At 43.4% G+C, this 17,351-nt stretch overlaps 1 protein-coding gene across 1 annotated transcript; it reads right to left on the bottom strand.

The window, feature by feature from the left end:
• Positions 1-3,397: 3,397 nt before the first annotated feature.
• On the bottom strand, positions 3,398-9,069 carry LOC115314353. The gene is made up of 4 exons (XM_040210617.2): positions 9,010-9,069; positions 6,242-6,306; positions 5,914-6,006; positions 3,398-3,633 (listed from the first exon to the last, which is right to left on the bottom strand). Exons 1-4 carry the CDS (start codon positions 9,038-9,040, stop codon positions 3,547-3,549), a joined length of 276 nt encoding a protein of 91 aa, XP_040066551.1. The 5' UTR covers positions 9,041-9,069; the 3' UTR covers positions 3,398-3,546.
• Between the last annotated feature and the right edge of the window lie 8,282 nt (positions 9,070-17,351).

The raw sequence follows: 17,351 nt of genomic DNA, 5'->3' as shown, positions 1-17,351 counted from the left end.
GAATACTCCTAGGAGGCATGGTTCTCCGGTGCCTCACGTGGCTTCTAGATCGAGCGAATGCTTTTCTAGCTTCATTGGCGAGCTTTCGATCAAGGAGGAGCACACTCGATGGAATAGGAGACCTCGCGTCGACCCTAGAAGCCAAATCACTGGCCAAATACTGCACTCTGTCTTTCTAGACATTAGTAGTGCGTTTGACACCCTGCGTCATCCTATCTCCATCCAGCGACGTACTTCGGTATCTGTGACCGAATCCTCACCTTCACAGAGTCGTTCTTCACTGGACGAAGCTTCACTGTCAAGATCCCTGGTGCACGCCCAATAACCATGGGAGTTCCCCAAGGCAGTGTACGCAGGCCCCTACTCCTCAACGCGGTGATGGCAGCGCTTCCTTACGGCCTTCCGACCAGTCACAAAACCCTCGATGTCGGCATGGCAATATACGCCGGCGAGGTTGCTATGTGGTGCGCGGGTCCTTCCGAAAGTGCCGTAGCTATCTGAAATCGACCTTAAGTAGCTCTAGATGCTATGACTGTAATGATTGCAACACTCTTCCGCTCACTATTAGTGGAAAAAACTGTGTCGCTCCTATACGAACAAATAGGACGAACACCCGAGCACGCACTACGGCTATTGATTGCCTGAACTTCTGTTAAGGCCTGCTCACACATGCAGCGGAGCGCTACAAGCATAGCGCTGACCTTGCGCTAAGTGCGTGCTGACGAAAGTGGTCACCAGCTTTGTAGCGCACTGTCAAAACTGTTGCTCATGGCAGACGATAAGTAGCTGGCGACACGTGAGCAGCGCTGCATCAGCGCTTCGCTGCATGTGAGACCGGCCGTTAAAGGAGTTAGTAGCCACCACTCTTGGGGTGAAACTGGAATACCGCGTCACCTGCCAGGGGCCCTATGTTCCGCTTTTTGGACTCCCACGGCGATTAGAGAGAGGGAAGTGACGTGAACAACGCAGCAAACGGAAATTGGATGTTTATTGGTGACAGTCGCTGAGACGAATTTCCGCAGAAGAAAACGAAGCTCACTTTCTGCGTTTGCTGCGTTGTTGACGTCCCATCCCTCTCCTTAGTCGCCGTGGGAGTCCAAAACGCGCAACGCGCAACATACCTGAGTTTCGAAGAAACCCGAGGGACTGGATTGCTGGAATTCCCAGCAGTGGTATTTGGAGACCTCGAACGACGTGGATAATCTCTTCTGAAACCTTGTCATGCCATTCGACCACAGCCGTAAACTTTCCTAAAACGTCCAGGCTTTTCTTGTTCGGTCCCTTCAGATCCTCGGCTTGCAGAAGTCTTGGTTGCTTGACAGCGAAGTCTTCTCCGACGACGCTGACGGCAGCGCCTAAGTCAATCTTTGCTCGGAGCGGGTGTCCGTTCACAGCACCACAGCAAAACGCGAGTTCGGTCCGCTTTTGCATACGTTTCCGAGGAATGAATCGCTCCCAGGCGCTTCCACTTCTGCAACGTACATCTTACTTAGGTTACTAGTGCGCTTAGGCATTTCCTGGCGAAATGTCCACCTCTCTTGCGTTTCATACACGCTTTGTTTCTTCCCGGACAGTCGCGTTTCTGATAGAGTGCGTTTCATACATGCTTTGTTTCTTTCCGGGCAGTCGCGTTTCTGATAGAGAACGTATCCACGATTCTCGCATGCTTGCGCCGGCGGCCCGGCCTCGACCTTCGGAGCACGTGCACCTCTGTTACGCGGCGGTTTGGCAACGGAGTTTGCGTTCAAGGCCGCGTCCTCATTGCGTCACGAAGGCTCAGTTTTCGCCAGGTGCTCTTGCTGCTTTCTCACGGTCTCTCTGTGTCTGGCTTTTCCCAAAGCTGTGTCCAGCGTTAAGTCGGCATTCATTTGAAGCGTTTCTGACAGCTTGGCGTCTCGAAAGCCCACAATGGATCCGTCGCGGGTTAAGTCTTTCTTTCAAATCGCCGAACTCGCACCGTGCCGCTAGTGTGTGCAGCTCGGTAGCAAACTGGTCCACTGTCTCCTCCGCTCCCTGCGCTTGCGGTTAGAACAGGCGCTTTGGTAAACGACGTTCTTTGAGTTCAAAAAAGGCGCGTTGTACTTCCCCTTCACGAGCTTATAGTTCTTGAACTCGGTGTCAGTGAGGTTAAAGGTCTTCATAATATCTCTTGCTTTTTGCCCCATGCAATAGAGTAGGGATCTGACCTGTACTAATAGGAAAACAATATGAGCGTGAACGCGCCTCCGCATGTCGCCGCTACCTGAGGCGCCTGCTCTGCGGCGCCGTTCAGAAGTTTTGGGCATGCGTGTAAAATCCTGTCGCTGTTCTCGCTTTGTCTGTTAACCCCCGTTTGTCGTCTGCCAAGCGCGCGCTGGCGGCCGCTCGTGCTGTCGTCTGCTATGCGACTCTTGTTTGCGCTGGCGGCCGCTTGTGCTCTCGTCTGCCGCAGAACATTGCGTGCTCCGGCGGACACCCTCGCTTCCTACGCGAGTGGTGTTTGCCCTGGACAGCTTTAATGGTGTTAATTTGGACGAAAGTCTTCAGTAAAACACAATCCTTTTATTCTTTGAAAACGTGGCCCTAACACGTGAAAAATATCTGTTATGCCGTCGGAAATGGGCTCGACAGGTTTATTAGTAGAGTTCAACATAACGCTACTAAGAAACCCTTCTCCTTCAATATAAACAGCACGAGAGCCCGCCGCGAACAGACTTCGCATCATCGTGTGCCATATATTCCCCGATGATTGCCCCCCTCTCCCACACACACACACCGAACACGCACTAAAGCCAAGGCAAGAGCACGAGCTCAAAGCATCGCTAGATAATCGCACTGAACGAACCCTCGTGCAGCTTTCGAAACGTGCAAAGCTGTGAGCCCGTACCCTCTCGCCCGTCTAGCCTTCGCTTTAGTACATCCCAGGATGAGACAGAATATATCATAATAGAACCGATGTGCTTTCACCATTTTAAGCAGAAGTGCCTGAGTAACCGATTCTATTTTCGTGGTCGCTCGGGCGTAAACAAGCAAAGGCTTGAACACAATACACACATTCATCTGGCTTGAAAGACCTTGGCTTGGATGTCGTTTGCCCACTGTGCTTACTTGAACATCACGAAATCCACCAAATATAGCTGACTGCCTCTCGACTTTTACTGTCGGAGTGTATGTCTGCAATTTGGTGGTTTCCGACTTTGGTGACTCCGATATCATGGTTGTACCACCGCAACGCCCTCTTACCACGATTTCGGAACCCGCATGGCGTAAAAATGATGTACGAAGGGTGTAAGCCTTTGTGTACATTCTTGAATGTTCAAAAAGCACGTAAAAAGGGTGTAGGAAGGCTGTGAGCTGGGAAAAACACCCTTTCAACACAAACATGGTTGAAATGTTTAGTGTGTACACACTACAAACAGTCAGTGCCTTAGCTTTATTTAGCCTGGTTCAGTTTCGGGTCTTTTAATCAAAAGTTTCCTTCCTAATCTTTCTTTGACTTGCCCTTAGGCTTCTTACTCTTCTTCGGTTTCTTCTTTTTTGCTTCGGCTTTTCAGTGGGATCAAGAGTTTAGACATCAGTGTCATTGGGCACACTTGAATCGGTTGTCAAATGGCATTCTCCATTTTGACATAGTCCCTCACCACCATCGTTGTACTGCAAAATAAGAGAGAGAAAAAAGAGTACTGAAATTTCAAATGTTCCTGAGATGTACACTCTCAGAAAAAGGGTGAACTATTACTCCCTTTGTCCCATATCTACACCTCAAAACTTCAATTTGACGTACAACTCCCTATAGTCGAACAGACTACCCAACATTTTACGAGGCGCTTCATAGCCGAGTGGTGCAACTTATTAAAATAGCTAATGTACGTGTTCCTGAATACAAAAAAAATAATCGGGGTTTTCTCGTACCTACTGCAAAAACTCGGTGTTTCTCGTGTGGTCTTTGATACATTCTTTAGCTATTTAAAAAGTTATATCGCACCGTTATCAAGCCCCTTGTAAGATTTGGGGCCGTCTGTTTGACTATAGGGCGCTTTACGTCGAACTGAAGTTTTGGCGTGTATTATTTGGGACAAAAGGGTGTAAGGTGATACCCTTTTTTGAGAGTGTAATTTGCGGTAACGGAGCAGTTTAAAGTATGACGTCACATAATGTATTAAATCTACCGTTGAATATAGCCGTGAAATGTACCAGCTACATTTAACGTAACAAATCCTACTCTAGACTTAGAGCGGAAAATCTCTACGGGATCTGATGTAACACGACGTTCCGCAACGTAGTATTTTCCGCGCAAAGTTTATCATAAATTTATCTTTGAAATACTTCATACTGAGAACAAAGGGCGATGCAACAATTTTCGTACTTTGCGCAAATAGCGCTTAGTACGGATCCCTGACGTTAATGACCTATGAAACACGCGTTCGTTTTTCACCCCACGCAATGGGAGTCTCAGAAAAAAATTAAAAAAAGACGAGCAGCGTTCACCCCCTCAACTCGCAGCCAGAACAAGCGGCCACGTGATCTGGAGCCGATAATATGCCGCCAATGTTGATCGTAGCCGCGCGCTGGGGTTGGCAAAGCACAGGACACGCGCTGAGTTCCAGACATTGTTATGGCTCGGCTATTGTCGCCGTTGCAGCGATTCGACACGAGCCACTACCCGAATGCTTCTCGAGCTAGTAATTATCACGAGCCCAAATCGAGTGCTCACGCAATGCTCGGGTCCAATCTATGAATCGCATTCAAATATCGTCCTTTGGATGTACTTCAATCCCCACGTTACGTCATCAAATTTTGCATTGTCCCCGCAGCTCCGTCATCAAGTTTTGCGAAGGAGAGACTGAAAGAAAAAGTCCGCTTTTATCCTTGGAATTCCACCGCAACGAAGACGCTTCTTGGTCAGTGGTGTTGCGTTTGAGTATTCTTAGGACCCACCAGTGCCAGCAAGATGTTGTAAAGGGAGAAACGTTCCCACCAAATATTGTTGCACTGCCCCTATAATTAAAAAAATAATAAAATAGAACTTTCTAACGTTTTGCTGTGGATAGAGAGAGACAAGGAACATACACATTTACTCAAATCACACAAGCATGAATAACCAACCAGCTCAGCTCTGAGAATCATGATTCTATTCCAACTACTCTTGCTTACATTTATAGAACTAATTTATGTTTTGTGGCATTTGCACAGCGTTCAAACGAAGCAGTCAGCTCAAATGCTTCGCTTTTTATTGGGAGACATCACCTTCATTAGCCGCAAACAGTTTGCTTTCGAAACTCCTGTGAACGGTATAGTAAACGATCATGACCCGCACAAATAGAACGAGAAGCACCTTTGGCTAGGCAAGAAATCACACTTTCATTTACCAATGTACCATCATGCGAAGCAATTCCCCACTATATATAGGGGGAATCTTTACCTTCTGAGAGTATAATAAAACAAGGTCACGTGATGTCACAGGATTCTGCAGCGTCGCATGACGTTACTCGATCATGTTAGATCGTATTAATGGATGTCAGTTACACGCTGCGTCACAGGGGAAGAAGGAAAAGTTTAGAGCATATAAAATTTAATTGTGTTTTGTGATTTTGAAGAGTCACCGCCCATATCCGAGATCATGGAGCATAGATGTTTAGACTAGCAATTAATATCGTATAGATAATGTAGTACCATACCATCTTGAGCTGTATTCTTGTGAGGGAATCATACCACAAAAAGTGATAACCAACGGCATAAACTGGCATTATAGGAACAAATGAAATAAAACCGCATGTAAACCTCTTGGTGCTTCATATTCTATAGACGCTGCTGTGAATATGCTCGAAACTAAAAGGAATTACACTGCGTACGGGAAAAGCATAGATGTAAAACATATGACCCGCATGCGCGGGAGCTCGTAAGTGTGGTAACAAAATTAGATTTGCTACTCACAAAGCATCGTTCTCCGTTCCCGAAGAAAAATTTGTCCCATGATTTGGTCTCAGCGTTCCAGCAGTAATAGTCGCAGCCTTCTCTATTTTCCTCCTGTAAAAATAATAAACCGAATGAATAAATTGAAAGTAATATTCGCAAAATCTTGTTTACGCATGATGCTTCACGTGCATGATTTGCGAAATTAAATAATAGTTTCCGGACGCATTTAAATTCCTCAAACCTCTCAAAAGCATTTTGACAGAAAAACGGCCTAAATAGATGCGTTGATTTTGTTTATACTTCAGCACACGAAATGTTTTGAAATATGTATTTAAAGAATTTTTACCGAGGCGGGTCTCGTTCCGTTTTGGCAATTGTGGGCCACAGCGCTCCCGAAGAAGGCCAGAGACACTGCAGACAATGAAGCACAAAATCCAATTCAAGTAAAGCCACGCTTAAAGCTTTTATTAACGCATTATCTAACACAAACATTAGTTGCGATACATACGCCTTCAGCGTATGTATCGCTACTAATAATGTAGTAATAAACAAACAAAAATAATTACAAAGTATAAGTTTATTCAGAGGCGCCAAGACACCAAAACAGTATTTGGAAGTGGTTCTTTAGAAATAACCATCCAGTCTAATATTAAGGCCTCCGCTGCTACGAAGCTGATTCATAGTAACCGTGCTCACGGCTCTTGTTATTACGTTTACACCTCAAACACAGTTTTAATCAGGATTGCGGTTGCAGAAATTTAATTTATGAATGGACATTCAATTATCATAAAAAGGTGGCAAGAACACCTTTTTTTGGACACGGTTTTTATTGATATACAGAATTGCACGGAAAAAAATGTCTATACCTGTCAAAAACACGATGCAAAAGTTCACTACGCAGAGTTTTGTGCATCTCTTTTTTACCCAGGAGACTCGACACATAATAAACCAGTATTGGAACGATTATGCAAGACCCCAAGCGTAGGCTGCTATTTTTGATGGTGTTTCACAAATAGATCTGAAAAATCTACTGCGTAAATTACATTTTTCTCATGGTGGTCTGAACAAAAAATGAATGTCGCAATTGTTCTGAAAGGTTAGTAGAAATGCGTATTGAAGCTTCTCTATCGTAAAAAAAAGCGTTTTTGAAGGCATAAGCTATCCGTGAAAAAAAATTGTTACATTCAATTTGTTCATAACAAAGGTATACCTTTTGAGCAAACGTATAATAAAACAAAGGAACATAATTTATTCGCAGTATCTATATTATGCGAGGTTTTTCTCAGAAAGGGCTTCGTCTCTAATATAATGCAAGTGGTATAGTTTGTATTCTGTCAACAAGATTGGCAAGAGTGAAAAAAAAGACATCCTTTGTCTCAACAATACTGCCTTCGTTGTTTGGTCTTAAAAATCCTATACGTTTATTTACCACAATCGTGTGCAGTGCTGAGGCTATGTTTTGAGCTTGATATATCATTTGGCGTAGATTTGCTAACGCTGTTGTCTAATAGGCACGATATGAAATAGGTGATATCGTTATCAATGAAATAAATAAAAGTCTAATCTTTATTAAAAAGAATCAATTTACGCCTACTTAGGTTTAAAATCTGCGCCTGGAGTCCTCCATTTTCGCTCCGAGATTGATACCGGCTGAAGGCGTCGTGTAAATCAGGTAATGAGCATTCTTCCTTTATTTACAGACCAAATCCATTAATCAGTTTTTCTTGCAAAATATTCGAGCATAATATTTATTATACCCTCGGCAATTTTCTTGATCATCTACATCACGTCAGCAAGGTTTTCGTAAAAGTTACTCGTGTGAGACAAAATTGCACAGTAACTTTTTCTGCTTTGGACAGTTGTATTATATCGACTACGGATTTTTTTAACGTTATATCTTTTTTATTAAAAACTATCTGCATAAAGCGTGGTAAACATTGACTGTAACATCATCGGGAGCATTGAGCATTCCCTATATAATACAATCCAATTCGTAACAGCTAACGACTTCGAATCCGCAAATTCTCCGGTTGAGTCTGATGTGCCGCAATGCTCTGTGGTTGGCCCCCAGTCATTTCTCATTTACACAGATGATCTATCTGAATCTATCACTTTATTCATAAAGATGCTTGCCAACAATCGTGTCATTTATTGCGTCATGTCCTCTAGTGCTGATACCTTCTTACTTCAATCTCATCTAAACAAAACTTTCACTTGGTGTAGAATAGATCATGAAAAATGCCGCTTATTAATAAGTGTAAATCAATGTGAATTTCACACCAACTACTCAGTGCTTTCGGTTGAAAAATATTGCAGATTCTTTACTAGAGCAGGTTCTATCATATAAATACCTAGAAATTAATTTAACGGCACCACCTCGTGGCAAACACACGTAAATTTTATAATTAGCAGCGCAAATCAGATGGCTCCATATTTACGGCGTAACTTCGTTATGGCGTTTTCATCTTTAAATCTTCAACTCTATAAAATACTCGTTTATTCTAATCTTGAAAAGAGATCATCAGTATGTGATCCAGGCCCAACTAATTTCTTACTAATACATTATAAGCGGTAGAACATCGTAGTGAAGGTTTAATTTCTGTGACTGCTCATGTTTATCAACTGTTTCATTAATGAAAACCTACTTTACACTCTCTCACATTGTCCTTAGTAGAAGTGTGACGCGACCAGCTCTATTTCACAAAATTGACCATCATATTCAGTCAATATAAGCCAGCTTTTTTAAGCCGTTATAGTCGCCCTCTCGTACAAATCACCGCCAAAAAGCAGATATTCCTCAGTGCCCTTATCCTTAACATGTTTTTTCATTCATCCATACCAAAAACCAGCGCTGAATGAAACCGCCTGCCCACCTTTGTTTTTCTCTTGGAACCTACATTCATTGTTGCTTCGTTGTATTTTGCCCATTTCACGTATATATTATCTACTTTTCAGTCCTTGTGCAACGCCCTCTACGCCTTTAAGTTAAATAAATAAATAAATAAAATACGTTGAGCGTTATATACACAAAAAGGATGCCTGAGAGTCGAGGCCATCAGATCCTCTAGCAACGTAGAGGGCTGAGCTACTTGTCTAAATAATTAAAAAACTCACCCAACACCAGCGTGATCTCAGTCAACCCCATAGTTTTTGTAGTGCTCTCAAGGAGTACGTGAGTGCTTATGCCCAAAAAGGGGTCCATTATATAGTCGCGAAAATTCCTGTTGGTTTTTAATTTGTTTTGCATTTTTCATCCGAACCTCAGACCGTTTTAGCATTTGCACTGTTCTCTCGTGCTGGATTACGTAGTAATTCCTTTGTTCTAGACATTTTGAGCTTGATATATGAGTGTAAAGAAGCTGAAGGGACATTTGCACGATGACTCATCTACATGTTATATACACTGTCACTACAGGTGTCAACGCTTTTTGGAAGAAATGCTCCGGACCTTTACGTTTCCTTTCTATTTTAGCCTCACCAGGGAATGATGAAAAAAGGTCGCCGTACTGTAGCTAATAAATTGTGATCAGCGGTTGCATCATCATAGTTTGTCCTCAATGAAGAAGAATATTCGAAGGTCGTCGATTCGAAATATATGCGTAGTATTCTTAAGGGTTTTCGTGTCATGATAAAATTGTAATATGTCTTGCTGCACAGTGTCTCATTTATACAAATATGTTTTAGTTGTTTCAGGACCGAGACATGGGTCTTTCCTAAACTAAATATTTCTTTGCTTTTTAATATATTAAACGTTGGTTTTGAAAATTGGGTTCATTCTTGCCAGCTCACGTGAGTGGTTTCCTTATATGCAAAGAGTATTCTCAGCGCCAGTTGTTCGATCAAATATATTTCCGCTATTCTATTCTCATTTCGAACTGAAGACGTTAGGTCTGAAGTGTTGGTCTGTTATCTCAACCACTGAATGTATGTTAGGAAGCATGAGTATTTGGCGATGGTTTATTTTGGATTTGAAGTGCAAAAAGAACAGCTGTCAACAGTCGACAGACCCCGCCTAAGAGTTATTTATTAAATTGATCAGTCACTTAATCTTCCTTGAATAATTTAGATAATATTATTTATAAAGACCACTTTCTTCTGGAGCAATTGCGAATATTGTATACAAATTGGTGTTGATAATGAGCAATAAAAATATATAATTAGCTGGCCTACACTTATGATTTCGTGTTTATGTACTTCGGAGTGCTTAGGTGTATCAGCTTAAGGCTGCGGTCCCACGGTGGCCATGACATATGACGCTTTCAGCACGTTTTCGAAATGCGATCGTGGCGTGTTCAAGCTTGCTAAAATTATGTGTTATATATCATCTTGTAGTGTACAACATTATCTTTTATCTGATGTAGGATTTGTTTTCCTAGTGCAAAAAGCTAATTCAGAGGGCACCCGCGAACATTGACCTTTTCGGCAAAACATGGTTTCGTAGTACAGTGGTACAGGGTGCACTATTGGAGCAATTTCTTTCTAATTTTAGAATGTTATAGAAGAAGAGTGCGTTCATTGTCAACGGAGGCCCTTTTTTCGTTTTTTATTTTATTTTGACAGATATTTACTTTAGAAAAATTGACTTTGCGGAAGCACTTCAGTCGCGAAGTTTTGGGCGCCTACTCGGTCATTTTATTTGATACTTTTTACATCAGTTTGTAAGTATGGTCGAAAGAGTTACGCTAAATTTCATTGTAATATGGCTTAAACTTTTTTCGGAATGCTCACGTGAAAAGTGACAAAAACCGTTAATTTTGGCAAACTTCATTTGGTAGTACAGTGGTACAGCGCTTAGGGATTGGCACACATGAATAAAATTGTAGGCCCGCAAAGAAAAACATATTCCGCTTTGCAAAGCGAGGCCCTTTTTCTAAATTTCACTTTTGATTTTCCATAAAAAAAGTTTGAATATAGGTGAAATCACGTATTTGTTGATAGTCAAAAACGAGTATTTTGACCCCTTTTGGCAGACATTTAGGCCGATATTTTTAGTATTAAATGGAGATTACTGTTCCAGGTCCTGATTATTAGCCCACATTTTCACTAATCGAGCCTATTTATTAAAAAGAATCATAAAACACACAGAAAACACAAATTGGATGTCTGGTTGCGCCCTCTATGTGGCGGTGGCTGAAATGTGACTACGCGAGGTTCAGGAAACTGCCGAGGATGGCGCTGATTCCAGCTGTGGTTGCCAGCTTCGGAAACTGGTTGTACACTTGGCTTCTTCCGTTTCTTCCAAAATAACGTGCTGGAAAACTTGGTCGAAACTCGTGAGGTCCTTTATAACACGGTACTTTCTGCTAATATAGCTTTTAGGAAGAATTTCAGTCGCTTTCATATTGTTAAACGATTTTTTTTTTATGCGAGGCTCCACCGGTTCAGTTTGCTGAATAAATTGTTCACGGAATCGATATCGAAGTTTCAAATTACCGAAATGCCAAAATCGCCAGTTTTGCGTAGATACGCAGCGTGACGCACGTGCTTCTGGTGCGTGTGCACGTACGTGTTTGCTGCGCAGTTCTTCGGTTGCTGCGAGTTTTCGCGTATTTATTGTGCACTGCTTACCTCCGTCTGCGCACGCATCTCATCCTTGTAACTACCCCTGCTCTGTTTGCCTAGAGTGAAGTTTGTGTTTGTCTTTTCGTTCGCTGACTAAGCTCGTGTCGGTGTCCTTCCTACTGGCTGCTGTTCGTGTTTGCGTACCGTGTGTGTCGCTTTGATTACTAGGTCCCCTGCTTATGGGGTGGAGCAAGCGGTGGGCGTCGCGTCAGGGGTGGGTCGTGATTGGGGAAACAGCTTAGCAGCCGACGCCGACTTCGGCGCGTTTCTTCTGCGCACGCGCGTACTGTCATTGATATCGCTACTTCGCGCCGTGACGATGCGCTGATCTACAGGCCGGTCGGCGCTCGCGTGATATTGTTGAAAATTCTCGAGCGTGTATTTACGTTTCGAAAGCCATAATAGAATTAAAGTGGACATTTGGCCGGCAGCCGGCATACCGTGGCTCTGAAAACAGATTGCTAGGAGTGCCCTCTCATTCGCTGGTTCCACGCTGGGTGCGCGCAGTCCGTGCTTCTGGCCTCCCCGGCCGCCCAAATGCGTTTTTCTGATGCTTGTTTTGTTTTCAGTAAACAGACAATAGATTCCTGCTGATATTCTCCTTTATAATCTTCACTCTTGACAACTCTTTAGTGTTGGAAGGAACTCCGTCAAATTTGACGATAATGCATGTGTAAGTACAACTGGAACCTCATAGTTGCAAGAATACTTTTCCTGGATTGTCCGCAATAGAGTGCCTCCATGTGCGCTTCGCGCACATGAAGGCTCCCTAGTCTGCACCTTTCTGATAATACGATCGGTCTCCATAGATTGCACTTCCCCGCTTCGGGAGCACGGCCAGCGGTGGTTCTCTGTCGGTCATCGAACCTCACACACGTGAAGCGTTGTCAAAGCTGTGATATACCGGGCGTTTTATTATTCTGTTTTGTTTTGTTTTGTTTTTTTTTTTGCTGAAAGAAATTATACTTTTGGTATTCCCGGGGATAACATTATCGGCTGCGGCGGACGTAAAGGAACGAGCGTAAATTGACAGTTAGTGGCCTAATAAACTAATATTTGCCATTTGCGAACGCTGGAGAGGGGGCGACCTCCTCTCCCCCGTTCGCTCCGCTGAAGTGGAACAGGGTGGGAGGAGCTCCCACTTCGTTCTTGACCTGTCACCGACTACAGTTGCGAATTCCACTTGCCATTTTGGAGCGATGACGAGATAGAGCTGAGTCATGTATTGCGTTCTCTGAGATGAAGAACGCAATGCGCGCAGAGTTGCTCCACGTATGCACCAGTCACCAGTAAAAACGACCTGTCCTCCGAGGAGGTCGAGCGAGACGCCGGCTGACATGGGGGTCGGTCACCTCACCGTCACCACCGTCTACCGTGCCTTCAAAAACACGGGGCGCAATATGTTTCTGCAGTATAACAAAAAATTGAACAAACAAGGTGCAAACTTTCATTTTTTTCCCAAGTGTGGTTTGCAGGGCTGAACCGAATTACGCCGTGCTGGGATGACGTCGACTACAATGGTACACGATCATAACAAGAGCACAAATCCTGCCACGTTATTTTGCTACAGTGATAAGAGCATATATATCTTTGTCTGCGATGCGGCAACAGAGACATTATTTCCAAATTAGAGTTCGAAGTTAGCCTTCGATGCTAGCACTGACCAACTCGCTTCACTCACAGGGTGAAAACGTGAAACTTTGTATCATTCGGGCAGAGATCGAAAAATAACACGCACCGCTTCAACTTGGACACCTCAAAATAATTAACTGTAGTGGATCGCACGCAAAAGCTTCGCGTACGCAATAAAATTGCCGGTCAGAAGTACGGTTCCGCAAACAAAATCAACATATGAGTCATCAAATTATGAAGAAAAACCAGGTGTGAGCGTGCCAAAAATATTCGACAATTATTGTTGTCAATATTTGTTTTTCTATCCACGTGCTTATGTCGCAGTGGAAAGCCGTGAAACTCCCTATAAAATTATTTTGGGCAGTGTTTCCGACGGTGCTCGCTCGATCGTAAAATGTCGCTTTGTTGCTACTTTGGCGAATCAAACAAGGAAGCCACGTTCACCTACAATGCCCTGTCCACAAGAAAGGAAATCGAAATTTTCGCTTCGTTTTCTTTTTTTTTTTATATTCTTCTCTTCTGCACGATATAGGGTATGAATTATTATCCTTCCCTGTACTCTCGCTGCGACGAACAGTCCGATAAACGAGTCACCCTATGACAAAGATGGGGGTCCCAAAAATCTCCTAAAATCGTGTTTGTTCTCAGAGACACATCCGTGTGTAAGAAAAACCGCGGCCCTCTCCACGAAGTACGGACATATTTGATAAATAGCGTTGACTTGAGGTTGAACTTTTCATTTGCTTTGTAAACACAAGCGTGACGTCACGTCCGCATCCCACGCGACCCGACAGAGGTCTGAACTGGTGTACTATGTGTGGACAGTAGGGCATTATTTTGACTTCCCGGCCGCGACGACCTTGGCGAGGGAGGACAGATGGGGGTCCCGAAAATCCTAGAATCGTGGTTTGTTCGCAGGGACACACACATCCGTGTGTAACAAAAAACGCGGCCCTCTCCACGAAGCTTACACAGGCATTGTTGTGTGACTACTGAAGATGCCTCCCGCAAGGGAGGCGAAACTGGTCAGAACTTCAGCTTGGGCGAGTTGGTTATTCACAGAGTAACTGTATAGGCTCTGCTTGCAGACAGTTACTCTAGTTATTCATGATTCATGGAGGCGTTTATTCATGGAGGCGAAACGTCTAGTGAAATTGTTTTTTCCTGTTCTGTGAAGTCGGTGCTTTTATTTTAATTATGTTACCAGTCGGCCTGTGTGACCAGTGCTCATTTGAAGAATCGCCTTTGTCTTTTTTGAACCCTAACAAAAACACCCTCATAACATTTTTTTTTACTGTTCGGCTACGTTGGCATAGCCTATAATCGACATAATTTTTGAGAAAGCCTACTTTTATTTTATAATTATCTGTAACCATTTCTAATTGAAGAAGTGACAAGTATAATAATTATATTATGATTTCATATCAAAATTCGACGAACCGGGAGATGCGAAATTCGGTGAAACAGCTTTTCAAAAAAATATCCGGTGCCCGAAACTTGCTTATATTAAAATGTCTAACATGTGTATGTGTTCTAATACAGAAGATGAGTGCAATGTGGAAACTGAATGGCCTCACAAACAATTGTCAACGAGTTGGAATTTTTGATGAATTACCCTTTGTCGAGTCATCCTACTACCGATTGGCCTCTTCAATCAATTGCCCGTCGACAAATATTGTTGTTGGTTTATTTGCCATCTGCTGTAAGGGGAGAGTGTGGGGCTCGTCAAGCCGACATCTGCCAGCATTTTCATCACGCCTCCAGCGCCTGTACCGACTGACGCCGACGAGTTGGCCTAGAAATAAATACCCACGGGCTATACTATAGCCGCTAAATATCTCTACGCGAACATGATTTGTTTTCAAAGGGGCACCCGCCTGTCGGTGCTTCTTTGAATTATACATACGTGACGGTCAAAACGTTCCGCAGCTAATGAGTGAAGGCCGACCAACCTATTTTGTCCAAATGTCCGTGTATGGGAGATGAGAATGCCACTGCGTCAAAGGCAAGACGTGTGCGAGCGTCGCTAAAAATAGAGACCACTATCGATGTTTTAGTATACATGGTTTCATTCTTAGTCAGAGCGCAAACAGAGGTTAGATGTCACAAAAACACATACACAAAGACAAAAAGCACTTTATCACGGCGCATTGTATGAGTTGTTACATTAGTGGGTGGAATCACCCAAACAAAGATAGTGAACGCCGTGGCGTTTAGGTGTTGAGCTGTTGGTGATGCTTGATCGGCGCAATGTGTCAGTCGAGCTCCAACTGAGGGTGATATGAGGCGGGGCAGCTCTGTGGTTTTACTTGTTGTGTTGCATAGTTAGTTTCGGCCGTCAGCAAATAGTGAAAAATATCTATCTATCTATCTCTCTCTCTCTCTCTCTCTCTATATATATATACAAAGGCAAAAATGCGTACTGTCAGAGTTACTAATTCGAACTTTACTACGACGTTTCGAGCGGGGACCACTCTTCATCACCTAATGAAGAACGGTCCCCGCTCGAAACGTCGGAATAAACTTCGAATTAATAACTCCGACAGTACGCATTTTTGACTTTATATATATATATATATATATATATATATATATATATATATATATATATATATATATATATATATATATATATATATATATATATATATATATATATACATATATATATATACATTTTACTAATACAATGTCTGGACATTTACACTTACCAAGTAACCATTTTCAGCTGTGATTTGAGACTGTTGCGCTTATCCCGCTCTTATTTATTTATTTTTTGTTTCTCTTGTTTCTGGCCTTTTTAGTATAGGCTTCCACCAGCTCGCTTGCGCGTGAACTCTAATTTCAAGTGAAACAAGTTTGTAAATTAGGGCGACACTATATAGGTTTGAAATCCTATACCAATTTTATTGCCATTTGGTGAGCCACGTACGAATTTTGAAATATATCTTTTCATCCAAATAATCGATTAGTAAATCGAATAGCGATTCGGACGAATTTACTACGGCGGGAAGAACGAATTTGCAAATCTCATGGCAATTAGGAAATTTCAGCCATCCTTGGTTTCCGATTGGTCGCGCTCAGTAGCGGCTCCCTCCGCACAGAGTAGCCTCGAGTCAGAATTCGCGGAGTCTCTACTGACCGGCCAAAAAAGTGCGGCGCTTCAACTGCTCCCGCCCAGACGACTTGATGTATTTGTATACGCCCATGACATCGGCCGCGATCGGCGATTGAGGTTCCGCTAGCCGACGCAAGCGTCAGCGGACGTCTCATATTTCCATACTCTCACTACAGAAACAAAAACAACAACAAAGAAATCATCCAGTTCATGCTCACTATGTTCACCACTGACAAGATAGTTGGTAGTTTACGAGTTTCCGTGCAAAGCCGATCAAAACGAGGCACCAGATCAACTTTTACGGCTGCCATCAGGAAAGATCTGGCTTGTTGCGTGCCCTGAACGTCACTCCGAATATTTTTTGTGCCCCACGCACCATCCTCTTGTAGCAATATTTTTATTGTCCCCATGTGATTTCTTTTTTATGTTCTTACTGGTGTTTGATCATAATTCGGTCATTGAAATAGTTTTTGCTGCCGACCCTACCATTATTTTGACCCTCTGGCAGCAAAGGAATATTATGCCGGCATTACACACGAAATAAGAATGTAGACACTCCGTCCCATATCTCAAATTACATCACAACGTGTTTACACAACTGTAGTGCAGAGGTACGATGAGCAGGGTCTGAGAAAATATTAGTTTCAGTATTTTCAAAAGAGCGACGAAACAAAATAAAGAAAGGACCGCCAATCGGCAGCGCGTGCAAGCAGAGGCAGTAGTGACAGGAAGCGCGAGGTGTGTCTTTCGTACGGCCGGCATCAACTCACGCACTGTCCGAAGATGTACTCTGTTTTACTCGTAGGATTGCAACGCTGCGGAATGTAGGCGTGTGATTTCAGAAAGCGCGTCCTACCATTTCTACGCACGAGTGCTCCTGCAACCCAAGCATTGTATACAGTTACGTCCTCGCGCCCGTGCCTTGGCCAGCCCCGTACACAACTAATGCAGTATCGAAAAGGCATAGTTCAAAATTGACGGTCCCACTTTTCCATACCGCTTCAAAACCCCATCTCGCTCAAATCACTTGGCAGCCGGACAATTTTGGCAGGGGGCCTCAAGTTGGGGATTATCCGGTACATTGTCCTCCCAACAATGAACGTGGGCGCGACGCGCCAGAGGGTGAACACGTGAAAGGAGGGGC

Source organism: Ixodes scapularis, unplaced genomic scaffold (genome assembly GCF_016920785.2).
Source record: "Ixodes scapularis isolate PalLabHiFi unplaced genomic scaffold, ASM1692078v2 PGA_scaffold1__304_contigs__length_218370807, whole genome shotgun sequence".
Taxonomy (NCBI): domain Eukaryota; kingdom Metazoa; phylum Arthropoda; class Arachnida; order Ixodida; family Ixodidae; genus Ixodes; species Ixodes scapularis.
The sequence above is the reverse complement of the archived record's forward strand: the minus strand, read 5'-3'. Positions and strand labels throughout refer to the sequence as shown.